Raw genomic sequence first — 19,748 nt, forward strand, 5'->3', positions numbered from 1 at the left:
GAACTCTTTGGGATTCCCTTTGGCTTGCTTGACTAATTTCTTTTCATATTCTAATTTTGCCTTCCTTACCATGCTGTTCATCTTTCTTGCCCTAGTCTTGTACTGTTTATCCATCTAACTTGACTAACTCACTCCTGTGCACTGTTAACATTCTTTTCTGGCATATTCTTATGCCATAAGAATCTGGATCATATAGGCATATGCATATTTAGTTATAGAGATGCATCTAGTAATATAGATATATTGGTTTGTTGATTGATCATGTTTGCTATATATGTAATTTAAATCCTTTCTTATTCCAGGGATTGGTGATATTTATATACCTCCTCCACCAGCTCCAGCCTGCACATTTGATCCCACAGGACCAAGACTTTTAATAACCCATATAGAAAATCTTAATTTTAAATCCTATGCTGGAAAGCAAGTGTTAGGACCTTTTCATAAGGTAAACCTTTTCAGCTATGCCACTCTGAAAACTAAATTTTGTCATTTAGATTATTATGTATATGTAAACTGTTTTATATATATATATATATATATATATATATATATATTTACATTTCCTGTATAGACTAACCAAACACTACCCTCTGTGAATCCAAAGTTTAGATAGTGGCAGTAGATCCTGAGTGTTATTGCCATGGCAGTAGAACCTGTGCTATATATAATTATAGCATGAAGCTCTTGGAGCAAATGTGGATTGCAAAATCTAAGCATGTTTGCTTCTGTGCAAAATTAGCCTATGACTTAGAAACTTATTAAAATTGTACTTCCCTTCAAGTATATCTAAAATGTTTGATCTGCAAAAAAAAAAAAAAAAAAATCATCTAAACAAAATATTGCTTAATAGAGGAGGAAACAGGCACATAAAACAGGGTCATTAAGAAAATTTGTTTAGAAATCATCTGTGCAAAAGATTCTTTGAATTGCTATAAATGCTAACATTTCTCATCTCTAACTATATGTTGCAAGAATCAAAACGACTTTCAAGGAACAATAAGCCCAGCAATCATGCAGCACTACTGATATATATTGACAGGATTGCACAAGGGTCAAAGCTGGATAACTGGGAGGAAACTTCTGTGAAATCTGTCAGAAATGCAGAGGACTGATTAGGGCTTCTGACCTAATGCCTAATCCTCACCTATTTATTGTATGCTCCATTACTAGGTATCTGCCTGTATAATGAATGAAGGGCTGGCAATTTGGGATTTAGCTGACCAACTTGTATTTTTATTTGTGTAAACTGAAATAAAATTAATAATGAAAATGATTTTAATTAATTATTTAATTTTAAATTAAAGAATTTAACTAATTAAGAAAATAAATAATTAAAATAATTACAGAATTTCATGTCATCTGAAAAATCGCCTGGTGAAACAAGGTCCCTGCTGTTTGCATCAGGGAACCAGGGCAAACAGTGAAGAATGAGCTACTGGAACAAATTCCAACTTAACATTAATGTTCAGGATCAGCATCTTCAACATAAAAAGTATCAGTGGAAAAGAAATTGAACTAGCAGAAGAATTGGATAAGTTAGATCAATGTAATAAGTGTTACCGAAACAAAAAAGGCAAAAACAGATGAGATTCTTATAAGCAAGATGTTTTATTCTGGCAATAATAATTACCACAGCAAGTCAAGAGTATTAACTCTTGACTTGCTATGGTAATGAAATTAGGCAAATTTGTACTAGACTGTAAACAGATCTTGAAGACCTTAAGGCAAGGAAATGCAAAATTAGTGATAATTTGTAATAATGCTCCACAACTAAGAAAAAGTGAAATTGAGTATTATGCTATGCTTGCAAAAACTGGAGCCTGTTACTGTTTGAGAAATAACATAGAATGAGGAACATCATGTAGCAAATACTTCAATATGTGCTCTCAGCATCACAGATCCAGGAGATTCTGACATTATCAGAAGCATGCCTATTGATCAGCAGCAAAGACTGATGTAAAATTTGAATTGTAATAAAAATCATCAAATAAAAAATACTCACCTAGCTTGTAAATTAACTTGTATTTGTGCTTTTATCCCATTGTCCCACATAAGGCTCTGCTAAGAAAGAACTGGAGAGGAATTTTTCGAGGCATAAGAGAAGGCAGTTTACACAAAGAAAAAGTGTTTTTGTTGAAGATCTAAATAGTAGACTAGGAAATGATTACCAGACACATACAGAAATGTTTTTGAAAATTTTGGATGAAAAAACAAACAAATAATAATGGTAAATACCACCTATATTTCTGTTCATGACATGGACTAGTCATTACGAACACCATGTTCTCCTGTCATCATATTTCTCTAGATATCATTAATTTGTCCTTAATGTCATAGCAATTTACCCCAAAATAACAGAGACATTAAAGACAAATTAATGATATCTTGAGAGAGATGATGATAGGAGATCTGTTGAAATCCACTAAGCATAAATACAGCACATGACAATTGAATTAGAAATACAGAGTGGTTTGGAAATGTCTTATATTGTCATGGTATAAGAATGAGAAGTTTCTATATAGGTATACTACAATAATTATTTGTTCTGTATTTGAGGCAAACTACAGATTAATTTTTATTTTCCTTTTATTTTGTTTGCAATCTTTTATAGTTTATGTAATATATTAATGCCATATGTTATTGTAATCTTTTTATTATTGCTATTGGCCATGTGTAACTCTATTGCAAATGTGTTGTAGGGTGGATAAAAATTGAAGTGTCAGCTTTGAAATTAAAATCTAAATTGTTAGTTAACAGCAGTTTATTTTTGGTGCTCACATTTTTGAGATTATTTCAGAATCATATTTTTTCAGTATTTGATTCTTAAATTTTAGAGTGCCTTAAAGTTGTGTATTTTATGAAGATTTTAATATTTCAAAGAAATTTATTTTGGGGTGCTTAAGGGTCAAAGCTGTATAACTTAGAGGAGACCTCCACACAGTCTTTAAAGGAATGCAGAGAACTGACCAGCGCTTCTGACCTAATGTCCAATCCTCACCTTCTCGTGGTGTACCCTGTTGGGTATCTACTTGGATACTGAACGAACGAGGATGGGCTGTCAATTTGGGATTTAGCCGACCAAATTGTATTCTTATTGGTTAAACCAAAATAAAAAATGATTGTACGATATGACAAAATTTCATACCGGCTGGGGCGTCACCCGGTTAAACAAGGCCCCCGTTGTTTTCGCCAGGGAACCAGGGCAAACAGCGAAAAGTCAGCTACTGGAACAAATCTGAAAACAAACCCCAACTCAACATCACCAGAGTTAAAGATCGGTACTATCAACATAAGAAGCCTGAATGGCAAAAGAAATGGAGCTAGCTGAAGAATTAGATAAGTACCAGATCGACATATAGGGGTGATTGAAACAAAAAAGACAAAAACTAGTGAGACATTTCTGAGCAATAAATACAAAATGTTATATTCAGGCAATGACAATCAAGGAAAAGAAGGAGTAGCCATAGTATTCAACACAAAATACGAGGCTAATCTTCTTGAATGGCAGTTAGTCTCAAGTAGAGTAATGTGGGCAAATGTGAGAATGGGGAACTGGACAATGAGACTAATTTGTGCCTATGGTCCCATAGAAGGTTCTACTAAGGTAGAAGTGGAGGAATTTTTTGAGGCTTTAGAAAAAGCAACTGACACAATGAAAAAGGAAAAGTTGGTCCTTGTTGGGGATCTAAATAGCAGAGTAGGAAATGATTGTGAGACATACAAAAATATTTTGGGAAAATTTTGAGAAAAGAGCAAAGCTAATAATAATGGCAAACACCTGTATTTCTGCTCAGGACATGGACTGGTTATTACTAATGCCATGTTCCAACATGAAAATGTGCACAAATTCACAATGAGAGAAGAGGCAAGGAATAAGAAAAGTCTCATTGACTATGTTATTGTTGATAGTGATGTTTTCTCCCTAGTGCAGGACACCAGAGTGTACAGGGGATTTGAAAAAGTTGAGCAGATCTCAGATGTGAACTGTAGACTAAAATACACAAAGATTATTGAAGAAAAAATGAAAGAGTTTGAGAACAGGAATCAAACCTTGGTGATTCAGTGGCAAGCCTTGAAGAAAGCCCTGATTGATTCAGCTAGAGAGCCATGTGGTCAGGTTGTCTGCAAGGATAGAAAAATTAGAACTTCATGGTGGACACAGGAAGTTAAAGAGGCAGTGAAGGAAAATAAGAAAGTATATCAAAAGTTCCTGTAAAATAAGTCAGCTTGTGCTCTTAGAGAATACAGAGTCAAATGCAAGAATGCTAAACACTGTGTAAAACTAGCTAAACATAAGTCATGGCAGGACTTTGGTAAGAATATAGAAAATAAATATCAAGAAGGTGGCAAAATATTCTGGAGGGTGTTGAAGAAGCTTAGGAATGGAGGAAAGAGTGCTGTAAAAGGGGTTAGAGATGATAAAGGTGACATGAAAATGGGAGAAAAAGATATCCTTGAAGCATGGAGTAATTACTTTGAAAAACTGCTAAATAAAACAAGCAGTGATGACAACGCAGTGGTAAAAAACACTGACCAGACATGCAGTCAGGAATACATATCCATACTTGAAGTAGAAAAAGCCATCAAAGGCTTGAAATGTGGAAAGACAGCAGGAGTAGATGACCAGAAATGCTGAAGTATGGTGGTATAAGAGTCTTACAGTGGCTGCACTGCATAGTTCAGAAAACCTGGACAGAGGGACGAATTCCCAAAGATTGGAGTGGAGCTCTCATAGTACCCATATATAAAAAGGGAAATAAAACTGAATGTGAGAATTACAAAGGTATTTCCCTACTGAGTTCCTGGCAAGATCTATGCAAGTATACTTGAGAAACGGTTGAGAAGAATTGTGGAAGAAAAGCTTGGTGAAGAACAAGCTGGATTCAGGCCAAATAGAGGCTGTCAGGATCAGATCTTCACTTTACGACAAATAGTCGAGAAAGCATGGGAATATAACAGAGATCTGTATTTAAGTTTTGTCGATTTTGAAAAGGCATATGACAAGGTGCCAAGAGAGAAGTTATTCAATACGCTTCAGTTATATGGTGTCAATGGGGCATTATATCAAGCAATACTTAGTCTTTATTTGAGTTGTAAGTCAGCAGTTAGAATTGAAGGAAGTACAGGAAGATGGTTTAATGTTAAATCTGGTGTGAGACAAGGATGTACATTATCCCCTCTGTTATTCATTATCTATATGGATCACATTATGAAGGAAAGTGGTATTAAATATGATATCAAAATTGGAGATGTGAATGTTCTCTCATTGCTTTATGCTGATGATGTTATACTTCTAAATAAATCTGCTACAAGTTTGCAAGATTCTCTGACTAAATTGAATAGCTGTTGTAATAGATATGGTATGAAGGTCAGCAATAAAAAGACAAAGACTATGAAAATAGGCAGAATCATTGAAAATATCAACTGTGTTGTGAATGGAGAACCTGTGGAACAAGTGAAACATTTCAGCTATTTAGGCACGAGTTTTACTGAAGATGGTAAATTAATTATAGAAATAGACAACAGAATCAGCAAAGCTGGTATGGTAGGAAGTCAACTGAATAAATTCATATGGAATAAGAGAGAAATTAGTAGGAATTAGTCACTAATTAGTCACTAAATTAGCTGTATACAAGACAGTTTTAACTGTATTCAAACCAGTTTTAACTTATGGATCTGAGAGCTGGGGCAGAAGTAAAACACTTGACCAAAGACTAGAGACCGCAGATATGAGAGTCGTGAGAAAGATTATAGGCGTGAACAGATGGCATCAATGGCAATATCATATTAAAAACGAGGATATTAGGAAAGAACTTGACATTGTCAACATCCAGGAATGCATTAGTAGAGCTAATCTCAGATGGTATGGTCACTTAAACAGAATGGGCGAAGAAAGATTAGCAAAACAAGTGTTCTCTGCCAGGTTGGCAGCAAAACGACCCAGAGGAAGACCAAGATATAGGTGGATTGATACGGGACAAAGTGCCTTAGACGATAGAAATATAAGATCTGATAATGTTGGAGTCTTGACAAGTAACAGACTGATTTGGAGGAAAATTGTAGATAGGAAGTTAGTAATGATTTAATTTTTTTCATGTAGTACTGTCATATCCTGTACCCCCTTGAGGGTACATCGCAGGAATTTGATGATGATGATGAAGAAATTTATTTAAAACCTCTGAAGTAGTTTCACAATTTTCATACAGTAATGCCACTGTATTATTCTGCAATAATAATACAGTTATATTGTTATATAACTGTAGGACTGTATTACGTAGGAACATGTTCTATGTTCCGTCTAAGCCAGTGGTAATAATTAATTGCTTGAGGTATGTTTTAAGGGTACATAGGAGTCAAAGTTGACATTTCTGGGAGGAGTTTCCCAGTTTTATAACTTTGATCTATAAGGCATATATGAATTGGGACTTCTGACCCTATGTCTGTTTGTCACTAATTAGAGATCAATACATTCCTCTTATAATTGAACTTGAATTTTGTATAGTGGGATTTGATTTGTGAATGTCATGGTCTGATGAATTCGGGTTCATTTTGTTATGCCATTAAGAATATGGTGATTTCAGCAAGAATCTGTAGACTCTTCTTTTATCATGTTCTGTGTTCAGTCTAAGCCAGTTGTAATAATCAATGTGTTCTTTGTTCAGGCTAAGCCAGTGGTAATAATTAATGGTTTGAGGTATGTTTTAAGGGTGCATATGGGTCAAAGCAAACATAACTGGAAGGTTTCCCAGTTATGTAGCTTTGGCCTGTAAGACATATACAAATTGGGACTTCTGACATTATGTCCATTTGTCACCTTTCTGTGGTTTTCTCCATTAGCTATCCACTTGGATGATGAAAAAACCAGGATGAACAGTTGGCAATTTGGGACTCAGCTGACCAAAGTATATCTGTATTGACTGAAACTATGCACACATGATGCTGGGTGGTGTTTTGTTTGGTTACCTGAGGTTTCTGCTCCTTTTGTCAGGGAGCCAGTGCAAACACTGAAAAATCAGCTTCTAGAACAACCTGACAGAATTGAAGATAAATACCATCAATAATAAGCATCAGTGGAAAAGAGGTGAGGCTAAAAGAATTACAGATATACCAGGTCAGCATAATTGATGTTATTGATACTGAGAAGACATTCTTCTAACCAATGTGAGATCCTTTTAATTAATAATTACAAGATATTCTTTTCAGGCACTGTGGATGAAGAAAGAAAGGAAGGGAGTAATAACTATAGCATTTAACACAAACCCAAGGTAAACGTCTTCAGTGGACCTCGGTTTCAGGTAAGATGATTTGGGTACATTTGAAATTGGGCAGTGTGTATAATTTCTGCTTTGGTCCCATGAAAGTTTTAGCTGGAAAGAAGTAGAGGAATTAAAAACAAAAAAAAAAAGAAAAAAGTAGAGGAATTTTTCTAATTCACGAGAGAGGGTATCATCATCAAATTCCTGCCATGTACTCTCAAGGGCTGTACAGGATATGATAGTACTACTTGAAAAATTTACATCATTACTAACTTCCTATCTACAATTTTTCTCCATTGAATCCTAGACATTGTGTTAGGAAAATTGAGAGAAAACATGGAGATAAAAATAATAAGTATCTGCTAGATTAGTGCTTGGGAAATAGCTTAGTCACTGCTAACACTGTTTAAACATAAATACACAAGAAATAAGACAAGTTATATTGACTTCATTATTGTTGGAGTGATATCTTCAGAGTGATATTGTAGAGGAAATTAAAATAGAAAGTGAACACAATCTGGTGGAGGAGTAGAATAAGAATGATCATCCCATTGAAAAGAAAATTGTGTGTTAAAGTTTTTAAAGAATCAAACAGTTTACAGATGCTGGGAAGGAGTTTAAAAACAAGAATGAATGACTGAAACTGAATTGCAGAACCTGATCATCTCATCCAGGGAAACACATGATGAAACTTTTTCAAGAATAGAAAAATAAGAACTAAGGTCTTAATTTCACAGAATGCTGAAGATGCAGTCTATATAAAGAATATACTTAAAAATAGAATGTAGTTCGTTAAAAAATAGCATGTGTTCGTTAGTACACTGATGTATAACAATTGTTTGTGTTTAAAATTTAAAAATAATAATAAATTTAAAAACTGTATATTCAGCAAATTTTATTTTTATAATTGTAAAAGTATTTTTACCCGTGAAACATGAAAAGACAGTCAAATTTATTAAATTTTTTTGGGAAAGAAAAAATAATAAGTTATTCTGCTGATTCTACTGCAGTTGAAAATGAAGTTGAAGATAATATGCACATTGATTCAATGAATATGCAACACGTTGGAGGAGAAAAAGAAAATCATTTATCTGATTGCTGGAACGAGAAGCAAGCATCATATTTCAAAACCCAGTATAAGTGGTTAGAAGTTAAAAATGGTAAATTAGGATGTCGTATTTGCTCAGAATATAAAAACTTAGGTGTTGAAGGAGAAGAAAATTTGTCACCTATCAAAGAAATGGGTAGAAATGAAAATAGAACCGAATCAAAATACTACAGACTCAAGAACCTCATCTTTGCATAAACAGTTATTCAAACATAATGAACCATTTGGTTATAATAAAATCATAAAAATAAACGAAGAATGTAGCAAATCTATATTACCAAATGTAATTGACAAACTAAATGAAAAAGAAATTTTGATAACTTCAAAAATTTTTAATTCTATTTATAGTTTGATGAAGAGAAACCGACCAATGTCTGATTTACCAGATTTAATCGAGCTGCAAAATAAAAATGGTATTGATCTAGGATTATCATTGCATTCTAGATTCTCAGGAATTAGAATAGTTGAACATATTTCTAAACAAATGAAATTAGAAATATTCTCCAAAATAAGAAAAAAATTGCAAAATTTCATATACAAGTTGAGCTCACTAAACCATGTATGCTTTTTGAACCCCCCCTTTTGAGTCATCGGAATTCAAGGAGAACTGGCCTACCAGTCCGGAACTCGGGGAGGGGCGCCAGGAGGACGGAACCCTTCCCCTTTTGAGTTTTCAAAATTCCAGTCATCAGAATTCAAAGAGATCCGGCCTACTAGTCTGGAACTTGGGGGGGGGGGTGGATGTCAGGGGGCAGAACCTACCTTTTGAGTCATCAGAATTCAAGGAGAACTGGCCTTCCAGTCTGGAACTCGGGGGATTGGGCACCGTAGGCAGAGGGATGAGCCCCCCTAGTGTGTGTGTAGATATATATATATTCCGGCTTCTCCCCACAACCATAGTACATATTAAAAATGCAGATAAAACTCATTTAAAATGTCATAAAAATATGGTAAATATCATTTATTTATTATACAGTATATGTATTTGCTACAAAAAAAATTAACATTAACAAGATGAATTGTTCATGAAAACAGTTTTTAATTATCAATCTTCACCAGAAGGACAATTGGGCTTGCTTCGGAGTTTTTTGACAAATGGACCTGTGAAAAACATGTCTAGGGTTGTTTGCTTCTGCCTCTTTTTTAAAATGTTTCTGTAAAGCTGCATGGACCTTTCATTAAATCGATCTGCAGTTCTGATAACCTCAGATTTGTTTGGATTCCATTTCATAGCAACATTTTGAACTTCCTCCCACTTTTCCAAAACATTTTTGATTTCAGCAGTTGTAATTTGTTCTTTCTCTCCATCCTCATCTTCAGATGAAATTTCCATTTCCTGTTCTTCACATTGCTGCTTGAAAAGTTCTTTTAGCTCGTCAGTAGTCAGTTCTCGGTCATGCATCTCCAATAATTCTTCAATATCCTCTTCCTCTACTTCCAAGTTAAGATCATGAGCAGTTGCCACAATGTCCTTTACCAATTTGTGTCCTTCATCTGAAGTTTCTTCATTACCAAAGGAAGGACACAGTTTCCTCCATGCTGCTTTGAGACATTTCACTGTTACTTTTGCCAAGCCTTTACAATTAGCCTAATTGCTATGACAATATTGAATTCTTCCTTCCAAAATTTTCTTAGGGTTATGTTGGTAGCCTCACACATTTCAAAGCACCTGGTAAAAAGTGCCCTTGTGTAAAGTTTTTTAAAATTTGCAATTATCAGCTGATCTATAGGTTGAATCAGAGATGTAGTCTTGGGAGGAAGAAAAATCACCTTGATAAAATCTAATTCCTCTGGTAGCTCTTCTTGTATGCCTGTTGGATGGTCAGGTGTGTTATTCAAGGTTAAAATGGCTTTTAGAGGCAGATTGTTTTGCTCAAGATAAGCTTTGACACTTCACAAATCCAGTCTCTAACTTCTATTCTTGTGACCCAGGCTTTGCTGTTAGACATTCACAAAACACCGAGATTGGATTTAGAGACGTTGAACTTTTTGAATGTTCGGGGATTCTCTGAGTGGTAGGTTAACATTTTTACCTTGCAGTCTTCACTTGCATTTGCTGCTAAAAGCAATGTTAACCTATCATTCATTCGTTTATGCCCAGGAAGTGTTTTTTCTTCTTTTGTGATAAATGTCCTGTTGGGCATTTTCTTCCAGAATAACTCAGTCTCATCACAATTGAAGACTTGTTGAGGTAGGTATTCTCCTTCTTCTATAATTCTTGTAAAACTATTGACAAATTTATCTGCTGCTGCTTTGTCAGCACTAGCTGTCTCATCGTGTCTGACCACACTATGAATTCCTGTTCTTTTTTTAAAGTTGTCAGACCAACCTCTGCTACCTTTGAAATCATCATCTACCTCAGAACTTGATCACGACATCTTCTTTTTCAAATCTTGATAAATCTCTTTAGCTTTCTGACAGATTGCATTTTGAGATGTAGTATCACCCACCATTTCTCTTTCTTTGATCCAAATTAGTAATAGATTTTCCATTTGCTCAAAAAAGAAGAATTCTGACATTCAACCTTGAAGTACCCTTAGCAATGAAATTCCCTTATTATACAGATGAGATTTGATTTTGCCTTTTGATGGCGAACGAACAGTGCCACGCACCTGCCGATTTATTGTCTATATGAACCAGCACATAAAAAATAAATGCTTAAATATTCATTTTCATCATAAAATGCAGTTATAACCACAAATTTTAAAATAAAGCACAGTACACTACAAGAAAAGAAACAATAAATGGAAAACATAAACAGCTGGCTATGATGGGTCGAACATATCTGAGCTTCACAGCTATGCCATGTGGCTGTTCTCTATTTGACAATGTCTTCCTGTGCGTGGCTGAGTGCGATCGGAAAATTGCGGTTTTTTTAGATCGGATAGAGGTTCGCATAATCGAGAGTCGTTAACCAGGAGATTTTTTTTCTTATAGCCATTCGTCGTTAACCAAGTACATCGTTATCTGAGGCCGTTGTTAACCAAGGCACCACTGTGTGTATATATATATATATATATATATTCATATAAGAAAAAAAATATTCAAAACACTGAGATACAAGGCAGTATTTGAATAACTTTTAATTGTTTTAATTTGTGGAGCTGAAAATTGTTCTGAGGTTAATAATTGATGAAACAGGTGACAGTAATAAAGTAACATTATTACAAAGAAATATATTTTAAAAAAAAATGTGGCTTCTTCTGTGTTAAAAAGACATTAAAAAATGCAATAAAAGTAAGCATGAACTATAACATTATATAAAAAAATAAACTATGTAAGAACCATTGCTATTTTTTTTTTTTACTAAATAGCTTAAGGAAATTACAACGTATACTAGAATATACATTAAAATAAATTTTAATACACTTCCAATATTTCGGCAACGTCACGTTGCCATTTTCACAGGAACTTAAAAACAAGACACTTGCATGCAAGCACAACAAACAGTGAATGAGGACGAAGCAGGAAGCTATTCTTTCTCCTAAAAGTCTTGATGGTTCCCCCTAGCTGGCAATGTTGGTATTCTTGGGCGATTGGGCTGAAGGTCTTCTGATGTAGGTTTCCCAAATTTGGGGCAGTCTCATGCAACCAAATTTTTTGAGGTTTGGATTGTTTCTTAGGTCTAAGGCTGATTCCATGAAAAGCCTTTTGTATTTGAATTTACTACGGTGTATTATCATGGCTTTCTTCCACTGTATTCTATGGCGGGTATCCAGCGCATGGTCTGCAAGACCAGAGTGGCTGTATTGGTGAAACTGGATGTAGTCCTTGTGTTCTGAAATTCTGATATTAGCTGTCCTGCCTGTTTGGCCAAAGTAGGACAGCTTACAGATGCAAGGGATCTGGTATACACCAGGTAAGTCCGGAGGGGGGGGGTGTTGGTCTTTAGTAGAGCGGATAAGGGATGCCAATTTTTTATATGGTCTGTAACAAGAAGTTAAGTCATGTTTTTTTAGGATTTTTGTAATTTTTTCTGAGGTGCCTCTGATATAGGATATGGTGATGGATTTGGAGTAATCCTGTTGTGAGAGGGTGGGGTGGGGTGGTGGTTTCAATATTTTTTGGATTTTAGACACTAAGACACTACACAACAGGGCTAAACTTATCTGTTCAAATGACAATGCCCTAACCAGAGAACTAAACCATATTCTCAACACTTTCTCAGCAAAAATTACAAAAATCCTAAAAAAACATGACTTAACTTCTTGTTACAGACCATATAAAAAATTGGCATCCCTTATCTGCTCTACTAAAGACCCCCCCCCCCTCTTCAAGACCTACCTGGTGTATACTCCCTTGCAGCTGTAAGCTGTCCTACTTTGGCCAAACAGGCAGGACACTAATATTAGAATTTCAGAACACAAGGACTACATCCGGTTTCACCAATACAGCCACTCTGGTCTTGCAGACCATGCGCTGGATACCTGCCATAGAATATGGTGGAAAAAAGCCACAATAATACACTGTAGTAAATTCAAATAAGAAAGGCTTTTCATGGAATCAGTCTCAGACCTAATAAACAATCCAAATCTCAAGAAATTTGGTTGCATGAGACTGCCCCAAATTTGGGAAACCTATATCAGAAGACCTTCAGCCCAATCTCCCAAGAATAACATTGCCTGCCAGGGGTACATCAGGACTTTTAGGAGAAAGAATAGCTTCCTGCTTCATCCTCATTTACTGTTTGTTGTGCTTGCGTGCAGATTTATTGTTTTTAAGTTCCTGTGAAAATGGCAATGTGACGTTGCCGAAATATTGGAAGTGTATTAAAATTTATTTTAATGTATATCCTAGTATACGTTGTAATTTCCTTAAGCTATTTAGTAAAAATGCAGTACCAACATCTAAGCCTTTCCACGAGCATCACTATGTCAGTTGAACAGAACCACTTAGAGCGTGGGAGGTTGCACGACTAAGCTATTGTTCAGCACTGTGTGCAGATAATTGGCTAAAAATTGAAGTCTGACTTGGAAAGATCTCATAAGCAATTTTCAAATCCTTGATTCCTATTAACTGTACTTCATGAAATGATGATCATAGTATGAGAGTGGCCTGAAATGTTCTCGGCCTGATAATGAATAAACGAATTTATAATTTCAAAATTATTTTTATATTTCAACATAATCTCCCTTAAGAAAAATACATTTATTCCATCAATGCTCCACTTCCATTATCCCGTCCCTGTAGTGGTTCTCAGTAAGATCTACAAAATATCCCTTTACAGTTGCAATCACCTCTTGATTCGATGAAAACTCTGACCAGCAAGGAAGAGTTATAGTTATGGGAAGAGATAGAAGGCAGAGGGAGTCAAATCTGGGGAATAGGGTGGATGTTCCAACAATTCATAGTGCAGATCCCTTAATTTTCCCATTCCCAAAAAAACCATTGTGGGCAGGAGCATTGTCCTCATGAAAGAGGATTTTTTTCTTCTGCAAACCGGGTCTTTTCTCACGAATTTTTTCATCTAGTCTGGTTAAAGGATTGGAATAATAGTCCTCAGTTATTGTTTTACCCTTTTCAAGATAATTAATAAACAAAATGCCTTTAGCATCTCGAAAAATCAATGCCATGATCTTTCCTGCTGAATGGAACTGACTTTGTCTTCTCTGGCACTGAACAACCCGCTTCTGTCCACTGTTTTTACTGCTGTTTGAATTCTGGTTTGTAATGGTGAATCCAAATCTCAAGGGGGTGCTTAAGGGTCAAAGCTGTATAACTGAGAGGAGACCTCCACATAGCCTTTAAAGGAATGTGGAGAACCGACCAGGGCTTCTGACCTAATGTCCAATCCTCACCTTCTCGTGGTGCACCCTGTTGGGTATCTACTTGGATAATGAACGAACGAGGATGGGCTGTCAATTTGGGATTTAGCCGACCAAATTGTATTCTTATTGGTTAAACCAAAATATAGAATGATGGTACAACATGACAAAATTTCATGCCGGCTGGGGCATCGCCCGGTTAAACAAGGCCCCCGTTGTTTTCGCCAGGGAACCAGGGCGAACAGCGAAAAGTCAGCTACTGGAACAAATCTGAAAATAAACCCCAACTCAACATCACCAGAGTTAAAGATCAGTACTGTCAATGTAAGAAGCCTGAATGGCAAAGAAATGGAGCTAGCTGAGGAATTAGATAAGTACCAGATCGACATAATAGGGGTGACTGAAACAAAAGAGACCAAAACTGGTGAGATCTTTCTGAGCAATAAATACAAAATGTTACATTCAGGCAATGATAATCAAGGAAAAGAAGGAGTAGCCATAGTATTCAACACAAAATACGAGGCTAATCTTCTTGAATGGCAGTCAGTCTCAAGTAGAGTAATGTGGGCAAATATGAGAATGGGGAACTGGACAATGAGACTTATTTGTGCCTATGGTCCCACAGAAGGTTCTACTAAGGTAGAAGTGGAGGAATTTTTTGAGGCTTTAGAAAAAGCAACTGACACAATGAAAAAAGAAAAGTTGGTCCTTGTTGGGAATCTAAATAGCAGAGTAGGAAATGATTGTGAGACATCCAAATATATTTTGGGAAAATTTGGAGAAAAGAGCAAAGCTAATAATAATGGCAAATATCTGTTGGATTTCTGCTCAGGACATGGACTGGTTATTACTGACACCATGTTCCAACATAAAAATGTGCACAAATTCACAATGAGAGAAGAGGCAAGGCATAAGAAAAGTCTCATTGACTATGTTATTGTTGATAGTGATGTTTTCTCCCTGGTGCAGGACACCAAAGTGTACAGAGGATTTGAAATTGGAAGTGATCACTATTTAGTCTTGAGCAGGATAAAATTGAAATTCATATTGAAAAGAACAACATGTAAGAAAGTTTTAAAGCGAATAAAAGTTGAGCAGCTCTCAGATGTGAACTGTAGGCTAAAATACACAAAGATTATTGAAGAAAAAATGAAAGAGTTTGAGAACAGGAATCAAACCTTGGAGATTCAGTGGCAAACTCTGAAGAAAACATTGATTGATTCTGCCAGAGAGGCATGTGGTGAGGTTATCTGTAAGGATAAAAAAATCAGAACTCCCTGGTGGACCCAGGAAGTTAAAGAGGCAGTTATGGAAAAGAAGAAAGCATACCAAAAGTTCCTGTCAAATAAGTCAGCTTGTGCTCTTAGAGAATATAGAGACAAATGCAAGAATGCTAAACACTATGTAAAACTGGCTAAACAAAAGTCATTTGAAGACTTTGGCAAGAATATAGAAAATAAATATGAAGAAGGCGGCAAAATATTCTGGAGGTTGTTGAAGAAGCTTAAGAATGGAGGAAAGAGTGCTGTAAAAGGAATTATAGATGATAAAGGTGACATGAAAACGGGAGAAAAAGATATCCTTGAAGTATGGAGTAATTACTTTGAAAAACTGCTAAATGAAACAAGCAGTGATGACAGCACAGTGGTAAAAAACACTGACCAGGCATGCAGTCAGGAATACATATCCATACTAGAAGTAGAAAAAGCCATCAAAGGTTTGAAATGTGGAAAGGCAGCAGGAGTAGATGATATTCGACCAGAAATGCTGAAGTATGGTGGTATAAGAGTATTACAGTGGCTGCACTTCATAGTTCAGAAAGCCTGGACAGAGGGACGAATTCCCGATGATTGGAGTAGAGCTCTCATAGTACCCATATATAAAAAGGGAAATAAAACTGCATGTGAGAATTACAGAGGTATTTCTCTACTGAGTGTTCCTGGCAAGATCTATGCAAGCATACTTGAGAAACGGTTGAGAAGAATTGTGGAAGAAAAGCTTGGTGAAGAACAAGCTGGATTCAGGCCAAATAGAGGCTGTCAGGATCAGATCTTCACTTTACGACATAGTCGAGAAAGCATGGGAATATAACAAAGATCTGTATTTAAGTTTTGTCGATCTGGAAAAGGCATATGAAAAGGTGCCAAGAGAGAAGCTATTCAGTACGCTGAAGTTATATGGTGTCAATGGGGCATTATATCAAGCGATACTTAGTCTTTATTTGAGTTGTAAGTCAGCAGTTAGAATTGAAGGAAGTACAGGAAGATGGTTTAATGTTAAATCTGGTGTGAGACAAGGATGTACTTTATCCCCTCTGTTATTCATTATCTATATGGATCACATTATGAAGGAAAGTGGTATTAAACATGATATCAAAATTGGAGATGTTAATGTCAGCTCTTTGCCTTATGCGGAGATGATGTTATACTTCTAAATAAATCTGCTACAAGTCTGCAAGATTCTCTGACTAAATTGAATAGCTGTTGTAATAGATATGGTATGAAGGTCAGCAATAAAAAGACAAAAACAATGAAAATAGGGAGAATCATTGAAAATGTCAACTGTGCTGTGAATGGAGAACCTGTGGAACAAGTGAAACATTTCAGCTATTTAGGCACGATTTTTCTGAAGACGGTAAATTAAATATAGAAATAGACAACAGAATCAGCAAAGCTGGTATGGTGGGAAGTCAATTGAATAAATTCATATGGAATAAGAGAGAAATTAGTCGGAACACTAAATTAGCTGTATACAAGACAGTGTTCAAACCAGTTTTAACTTATGGATCTGAGAGCTGGGTCAGAAGTAAAACACTTGACCAAAGACTAGAGACCACAGATATGAGAGTCCTGAGAAAGATTATAGGCGTGAACAGATGGCATCAATAGCAATATCATATTAAAAACGAGGATATTAGGAAAGAACTTGACATTGTCAGCATCCAGGAATGCGTTAGCAGAGCTAATCTCAGGTGGTATGGTCACTTAAACAGAATGGGCGAAGAAAGATTAGCAAAAGAAGTGTTCTCTGCCAGGTTGGCAGCAAAACGACCCAGAGGAAGACCAAGATATAGGTGGATTGATACAGTACAAAGTGCTTTAGACGATAGAAATATAAGATCTGATAATGTTGGAGTCTTGACAAGTAACAGACTGATTTGGAGGAAAATTGTAGATAAGAAATTAATAATGATGTAATTTTTTTCATGTAGTACTATCATATCCTGTACACCCCTTGAGGGTACATGGCAGGAATTTGATGATGATGATGAATCCAATTTTTGTGCATCCATTAATAAATCGATGCACAAAATCAGTTTTATTCTTGTTAAAATGCTTCAAACACTGTTCAGAGATTTTCATACGAGTCCGTTTTTGATCTGCTGTGAGCAAGTGTGGCACCCAACTTGCACAAATCTTTTTCGTTTGCAATTCTTGCAAATATATCCTGCACATGCTTTTGAAATGCCTATAATCTTGGCAATATTATGCACTTTGATTCACCAGTCATCTAATACCATATCGTGCACTTGATCAATGATTTCTGATGTTTTTACACATTTTGGACATCCTTCATGTGAATCATCTTCAAGGCTGATACAGCCATGTTTAAATTTGGCAGCCCATTTCTTAATTGTCGAAAACAAAGGAGAAGAGTGCCAATAAACTTTTATGAACTTCAAATAAATTTCTTTTGGTGTTAAACCTTCTTTTACAAAGAATTTTATAACTGCACGATACTCAATTTTATCCATTTCAAGGGATACAGACAACACCTTTGCTTCCGACAGCTGTATAAAACAAACTACTTGATAGAATGACTTGCAATTTCACCTGGGTGCTTATGACAGATGTACCAACTTAGAAGAAAAAAAATCTTGCTGATAGTATTGCTATCTATGGTCAAGGCCTAGAACTTTTCAGACCACCCTGTAGATTCTTTTGTTGTAAGCAGTGGAATTGTCTTGTATGTAAGGCAGGGTGTTCTTTTCTGTTATTGTTGACTTTTTTAGCGTGTTCTTTCTGTTTTATTTCAAAACTTCTAGATAACATGCCTATGTAAGAAAGACCCCAGGATGTTTGAAAAATGGGATTGTAGTCTTTTAGGTGAATGAAGTAAACCTCATACAGTCAAAAAATAGGCTTGAAAGCTACCCTGATGTAAAGAGCTTGAATATCTTGATAGAAAGTCTACCAATACTAGGGATGGAAACTAAAGACCTGTAGTGAATACAGGATTTTTCTGTGGAGCAAGATAAGCGAACAGCAATTTGTGTACATGTTTCTGTGAATATCCATTGAAACATGTAGTTAGAGTAGAGTTTGTAATTCTTCATTGTTTGTTTTGAACTATAGAGACTGTCCTTTTTTTGAGTGTATGTCGAAGCATCTCCTTAATGCATTTGGAAGAATGATGGTATATTGCACCCTTCAGTTGGAAAAGACCTGGGTTTGATTTTTCTTGTGACAAGGGAAATCTTTATATGGGCTTTTTCAGTTGAAGGTGAGTTATCTGATCTCATAAGAAAGTATCATGTTTTTTTTCTCCTAGAATCTCAGGTTTTTCATCCTGCTTAAAGGCAAATCGGCCATGAGAACATACATAATGTATAGACAATATATACTGGTAGCAGTGGTGGGCAGTAGATGATGTTGTGTAGTTTGGAGGATCAAGTAAAGGAGACAGTTAGTTGTAATGAGTAGTATGCCTTCTCATTACAACTTATAATGAGAAGGCACACTTGTAATTACATGACACATCCAATGAGTCCTTGGACTCTTTGGATGTGTCATTTAATAATAAAGCATAATACCTAATATTTGTGACACATGGTGTGATGAAGAAGAGTGCATGCAACAACCTGTATGAGTAGGCTTATGATATACACTAAGTGAAAAGCTTTTTTGGTAATTAAAACATCTAGAAAAGGTAGTTTCCCTTCACTTGCTAGTTCGAAAGTCAATTTTTTTTTGGTGGAATGAGTTGATAGACAAAAGGAATCATGTAAATCAGCAGCACTATATTTCCAGATGATGATGTCATCTGTGAATCTCCACCAATATGAAGGTTTATGGTTTGTTGACATAAGGAAATGATTTTCCAAGTTTTCCATAAATAAATTGGCACATGGAGGAGACAGGGGGGCAGTCCCTTGCATGGCTAGAAAGCTGCTTGACAATTTTTCTGTTCCATCTGAAATAATTAGAGTGCAGACAACATTTGAAAAGTTGAGAGAGGTATCAGGAAGGAACAAATCATCTCTAAGTTCTATGACTTAGCTACAGGAATATTGGTGAACAAAGAAACATATCTTGACCAAAAGATATATTTCAGTGATTACATCACATTTTTTATTATTCAGTTCTACAAAATACTGAAATAATAGTTCCCGACAAGTTTCGTAAATCGTAGGATTTACATCTTCAGGGGATAAATAGTATAGCTCAAAGTTTAAACAAGAGAATTAATAAATACAAATCATAACCGTCTGGCTATTCATAAAACTCGAATAACAGAATGCAGATATAAAACGTTATTGACGTTGAACAATACTGGACGATGTCACGTGTTCTTGTTCTTGTTCATACAGTCTGAGCTCAGATTGAGGTAGATTTTTTA

General features: G+C 35.7%; 1 protein-coding gene across 1 annotated transcript in view; it reads left to right on the top strand.

Annotated features, from left to right (window-relative positions):
• glu (structural maintenance of chromosomes 4-like protein gluon) overlaps positions 1–19,748 on the top strand; it is a 384,191-nt gene that overhangs the window by 23,721 nt on the left and 340,722 nt on the right. The window contains exon 3 of the mRNA XM_090413308.1: positions 303–445. Coding sequence (XP_090269434.1) covers positions 303–445 — 143 coding nt within the window. The remainder of the gene's footprint in view (positions 1–302; positions 446–19,748) is intronic.

Source organism: Typopeltis vanoorti, chromosome 24, assembly GCF_054136105.1.
Source record: "Typopeltis vanoorti isolate ZY-2024b chromosome 24, IOZ_Tvanoo_1.0, whole genome shotgun sequence".
Lineage (NCBI taxonomy): Eukaryota > Metazoa > Arthropoda > Arachnida > Uropygi > Thelyphonidae > Typopeltis > Typopeltis vanoorti.